Here is a 5,823-nt window from a genome sequence, read left to right as displayed (position 1 = left end):
TCCCCATAGTCTCTCTATAACAGGCCACACCGCCTGCAAATCCTCCTCTTTCTTTGCTGCTGACCGCAGAGATAAGTATTGAGATTTTACTGTTCATGTCATTATGACTCGCATGTATATATAGAGATACTGTTTGGTTTTGTTTAGCTTGATTTGCTTCCCCCCCCCCTTTTTGGGGCGATTTGGGGCCATTTATTGATATATTTATTGATATATATCTATATTTCATTGGTTTTTCGTTTGTGTGTACTTGGTTTTCCCTTATTATCTCCTCGCCTGCTTGGCTTGTAGGAGGTTATTTTTGCGCCCCTTTTATCTGTGTTCCGTTCATCCATCTTGCGCTGCTGCGCCTATCTGTGACCCTTCTTTCAGCTCCTCCTCCCTTTCTGGCGGGTCTTTTTCCCGCCGCTTACCTCAGTGCAGCTGCGGCGGCTCCCTCTGTTTCTTCCTGGCTAGCGCGCCCGAGATCTCGCGAGATCTTGGGCACTTCCGCTTCCGCCTGTGACGTCATCGCATATCGGAGCTCTGTCATTTTTTCTTACAGGTTTTTCTTCAGCGGTTTCTATCCTTTTACTGGTTTTGGGGCAAATCCCCTTTGCCAGCCTCCCCCATCTAGTGTTCTCACAGTCACATTCAAAGTACGGTCGGCCATAATATTTAAGTGCCAGCATGCCTAAGAATGTGCATGCTGCCCAGGGCCCTGCAGAGGAGGATCTTCCTCTAATGGAATTAACCCCTTCGGGGGAAGATGGCCATGCCCCGATCCCTGGTGGTCATGATACGGATTTTCAGGCGTCCATATCTAGCGCCATTGCTGCAGCCATGGGATCTATGACTTCTGTCATCTCCCAGACTATTGCCCAGGCCCTTGCGGCCCATCCAGCTACCTCTCAAACCCCACAGCCCGTCATGGTGTCCCCACCCACCGGGCCAGTGATTTCTGCCTCCAGAAAAAGGAATAGTAAGGGTGATGATGTTTCCACCAATGTTGGCGCGCTTGGTCCGCGCAAGAGAGCCCGTACGCGTCGGGCAGAACGCACGCGCAACTGGAAAAGTGCTAGAGCACTGCAGGATATGGATTCCGATTCTGAGATCGGATCTGAGGAGGAGGCTTTAGATGACGCCTTTGAGGAGGCAGAGGAGGACCCATCAGGGGTCATGGAAGATAACCCCTTACCCGGGTGTAGCTCCATGGTTTCGGCAGCAGATGTGTCCTTGACAGACCCATCAGGGGAACCGCTCTTTGACCCGGATTCCCTACACCACCCTCGGTCTGCGGAGTGGTTGCCGTTGGAGCACGTCTCCAAATATTTGGAGGCCCGCGTGCGTTGCCCCCTCTCCAAAGAGGCGCGCAACAAGCTTAGGGCAGAATGCCCCAGACCCATAATCCCGAACAGGGTTTGCGAGACTCCAGCGGTAGACCCCAAAATGACCCAATTCCTCGCCAAATCTGGGTGGAATCCGAGAAAGGGTCTGGAGTCAGCCCTGCGTGCGTGTCAGGACAAGCTCCTGGACATATTTGGCCCCCTGGCAAAGATTTTCGACTTGGCCGAGGTTGCCAAGGCCAAGGGTAAGCAGGTAGACCCTCTAGAGCTGCGCGAGTGGGTGCAGCGCGCGATTTGCGTAGCAGGAAACGTTAACACGTCCCTGGCTATTGAACGGCGCAAGGCCATACTTTTCAAGGTTGAGCCTAAACTCTCCAACTTGGCGCTTACCGAAGCCGGTAAGGAGGCCCAGGGCCTGCTGTTTGGCGAGTCCTTTATTAAGGACTTAGGACGGTTCGTTGGTGCTTTTACAGCACTCGATAAGGCCCAGAGTTCAATGAAGCGGGTGTTTCACGGTAGGGTCTCTACCAGGGCCGGCAGTTTCAGGGGCCGTCTGTCCGGCCGTGCCCATTTTCAGTCCCGTGCTACGGGCAGAGGCTCCTTCTCCCAGAGACCTGCGTTCCAGGAGCAGAGGTGAGAGTCATCATCCTTTTTCCCTTCCCGGGGAGGATCCTGGAGGCCTAGAGGATACAGAGGAAACCCTGGTTCCAGACGACCTTATGGTAAGACCGATGCCTCATTTCAATTCTTTGACTGTTTGTGTAGGGGGCAGACTCCGGCTCTTTTCTCGAGCTTGGTCGCGCATCACCTCGGACCAATGGATTCTCTCCACGGTCAGGGGTTTCCACATAGAGCTGACATCTTCTCATCTATCCATTCCGCCCCCACGCCCGGCAGTGCTGTCGGTAGAGAGCCGCATACTTGTGGACTCAGAGCTATCAGATCTCTTCCGCAAAGGGGCCATAGAGCCGGCTCCGGCATCCACTGGTGCGGTACTCAGCAACATTTTCTTGGTGGCGAAAAAAGGGGGCCAGCTACGGCCCGTCATCAATTTACGCGCTCTCAACGCGTTCGTCAGGTACCGCCATTTCAAGATGGAGGGCATCCATCTCCTTCGGGACCTACTTCAGGTGGGCGATTGGATGGTCAAGTTGGACCTGAAGGACGCTTATCTTACCGTCCCTGTCGAGGACGCGTCCAGGGACCTTCTATGTTTCCTTTGGAAGGACAGGGTTTGGCGGTTTACATGCCTCCCTTTCGGCCTTTCTTCAGCTCCGTGGTGCTTCACCAAGCTGATGCGCCCTGCTATGGCCTGGCTACGCAGTCGGGGAGTTCGCCTCATCGTCTATCTGGACGACATCCTGATCATGGCACAGGATCATGCGGTGTTGCTGACTCACCTTCGCTGGACTATGGATCTCCTGTTGGAGCTGGGTTTCCTTCTCAATCAGGAGAAGTCCTGTCTCACCCCGGCTCGCGAGATGGAGTTCCTGGGGTTTCTGGTGGATTCCACGGCAGGGACTCTCAGCCTACCACCCTCCAAGGTTCGGTCCATTCGGAAGGAATTGTGCAGAGCCAAGTCGTCCTCCCAGATCCCGTTGCGTCAACTGGCCAGGATCATAGGGCTTCTAGCGTCATCTATCCAGGCGGTCTTCCCAGCCCCACTACATTACCGGGCCCTCCAGCGTCTGAAGATTTTCCACATCCGGAAAGGGGCTTCCTATGCGGATTGGATTTCCCTGGACGAGGAAACCAAGGAGGAGTTGTCCTGGTGGATCCACAATTTACAAGCTTGGAACGGCAAAGCCATTTTCGGTCATCGTCCGGACTTCGTAGTGGATTCGGATGCCAGCCTGTCGGGCTGGGGAGCTCACTGCGAGGGGATCTCAACCGGAGGCGGCTGGTCAGCGGACGAAGCGGGATTCCATATCAATGCGCTGGAACTGTTGGCAGGTTCGTTCGCAATCAGGAGTTTCACGAGAGACACGGCCAAGGCCTGCATTCAACTTTGCATGGACAACGTGTCGGCAGTGCGTTACATCAATGGCATGGGCGGTACACGTTCCACCATCCTATCTCGGTTGGCGAAGGATTTCTGGGACTACTGTCTGGACAAGGAGTTGATTGTCTTGGCGGAATATCTTCCGGACGTCCAGAACATTCGGGCAGATTGGAGCTCTCGATATCTCTCCGACTCCAGCGACTGGCAGTTAGATCCAGCGGTGTTCCGGTCCTTAACGTCTCTTTGGGGGCATTGCTGTATCGACCTGTTTGCCTCCCGCCTGAACACGCAGCTGCCACGTTTCTACAGTTGGCGCCCGGACCCAGAGGCCGAAGCTGTGGACGCGTTCCTACAGGATTGGTCGCGGGGTCTGCTCTACGCATTCCCTCCCTTCCAACTGATTCCCAGGACCCTGATTCAAGTACGCCGTCATTCAGCGGATCTGATTCTGCTGGTCCCGTTTTGGACTTCCCAGTCGTGGTTTCCTCACCTTCTGGAGATGATGATAGAGACCCCGTACCTGCTCCCGACATCTCAGACTCTCCTCCGAGGTCCGAATCACCAGCTACATCCTCTTCTCCTGGACGGATCTCTGCGCCTGTTGGCGTGTCGACTTTCAGGGGACCCTGGGAGGTCCCGGGAGTTTCGGGAACAGCTAGAGTCCTTTTGGAGAACGCCTGGGCCCCAGGGACCAGAAGATCTTACAGATCTGCCTGGGGTTCTTGGGATCGCTGGTGCGTGGCTAGGAACTTGGATCCCGTTTCGGCACCTGTGACGGAGATTTTGCACTTCCTATCTTCTCTTTTCGACCAGGGCAAGGCCTATCGCACGATCAGCCTTTTCAGGTCGGCCATTTCGGCGTCCCACCAGGGGTTTGACGGTACTCCTGCGGGGCAACATCCTTTGGTATGCCGTCTATTGCGCGGCTCTCGGATGTCTCGGCCTCCTAGACCTAGATTTTCGGCTACTTGGGACGTGTCTTGTGTCCTTTCCTTTCTATCTTCTTGGCCTCAGAATTCAGACCTGTCCTTAAGGCAGCTGTCGGCGAAGCTCGTCACTCTTTTCTGTCTAATTTCCTGCAAGCGGGTGTCCGACGTCCGGGCTTTGGATTATGATGCCCGTTCGTATACTCCGGAGGGGGTCTCCTTTGACATCTCTAGGAGGACCAAGTCTCACATACGCTCAGTCGCTTATCCGGCTTTCCCGGCCTCGCCTTCTCTCTGTCCGGTGGAATGCCTCAAGGAGTATGAAGCTCGCACTTCCCTTCATCGATCACGGGAGTTTTCTCATCTTTTCCTCTCTACCATTCGTCCTTTTGCCCCGGTGACCACTCCCACGCTGGCTAGGTGGATGTAGTGGATCATGGAATTGGCGGGCGTGGACACTTCCATTTTTTCGGCACATTCCGCTAGGGGGGCATCCGCTACCTCTTTGGCGGTGTCTGGCGCCAGGTTGGAGGACATTTTGAAATTGGCAGACTGGTCCAGAGTGTCCACATTCAGAGAATTTTACTTCCGTCCAGGTCCTCACGCTTTCTCATCAATCATTGAAAATTTGTCTTAACTTTGAACTCGCAATATGAGCCTCCGGGTCTTGTAATAAAATCAGGTGATTTTCCTATTTCATGACGTAAAGTCATGATTTTATTAAAGACACGGAGGCGAGTATTGCCCGCCCTACGTTTCCCTCCCTATGTGAGTTTAGTATTGGAATGATTTTGATTGTATGTCATTTGCATATTGATTTAACTCTATGAGTTTTTTCCTGAGTAGGTTTGTCGCAACCATTTGTTTGTGCATACCATGCACCAATTTGCTTCTATCATGGTTCTGTTTTCGCCTTTTTTCAGGTTGAGATCGGTCAGTTCCGTGATGTCCTTTGTTCTACGTCCTGGTTCGGAGGGTCGGCAGTTCGGTTCCAGCCGGTCATGTGACGTGGACAGCTTCAGGAGGTTCTTCAAGGTTGTTCCTGGTGTTCCTGTTCGCTTCCGGATGGATGGCGCTTTTGTTCCCAGGCTGTTCCGGTTCCTGGTTGGCGGTTCGGTTGGACTGTTCGGTTCGGATTTACAAAGAAAGAGGAGGATTTGCAGGCGGTGTGGCCTGTTATAGAGAGACTATGGGGAGGGGCTGATGACATGTTTCAATATTTTTATTTGTTCTTTGCTGCTATTGGTCAGAGTAAAGAAGGAGAATAGCAATACTCGCCTCCGTGTCTTTAATAAAATCATGACTTTACGTCATGAAATAGGAAAATCACCTGATTATACAGCCACCACTAGAGGGAGCTCACTACATACAGATTATACAGTCACCACTAGAGGGAGCTCACTATATAGAGATTATACAGCCACCACTAGAGGGAGTTCACTAAATACAGATTATATAGCCACCACTAGGGGGAGCTCACTACATACATATTATACAGCCACCACTAGAGGGAACTCACTATATAGAGATTATACAGTCACCACTAGAGGGAGCTCACTACATACAGATT

The 5,823-nt window shown here is 52.9% G+C and overlaps 1 protein-coding gene across 1 annotated transcript; it reads left to right on the top strand.

The window, feature by feature from the left end:
* The first annotated feature begins 78 nt into the window (after positions 1-78).
* LOC122945989 lies at positions 79-5,516 on the top strand. Its single transcript, XM_044305245.1, has 2 exons — positions 79-2,047; positions 5,177-5,516. The coding sequence occupies exon 1, from the start codon at positions 670-672 to the stop codon at positions 1,960-1,962; it is 1,293 nt and encodes a 430-aa protein (XP_044161180.1). The 5' UTR covers positions 79-669; the 3' UTR covers positions 1,963-2,047; positions 5,177-5,516.
* The last annotated feature ends 307 nt before the right edge of the window (positions 5,517-5,823 follow it).

The sequence above is a fragment of the Bufo gargarizans genome, chromosome 9 (genome assembly GCF_014858855.1).
Source record: "Bufo gargarizans isolate SCDJY-AF-19 chromosome 9, ASM1485885v1, whole genome shotgun sequence".
Taxonomy (NCBI): domain Eukaryota; kingdom Metazoa; phylum Chordata; class Amphibia; order Anura; family Bufonidae; genus Bufo; species Bufo gargarizans.
This window is presented reverse-complemented; position numbering and strand designations above follow the sequence as displayed.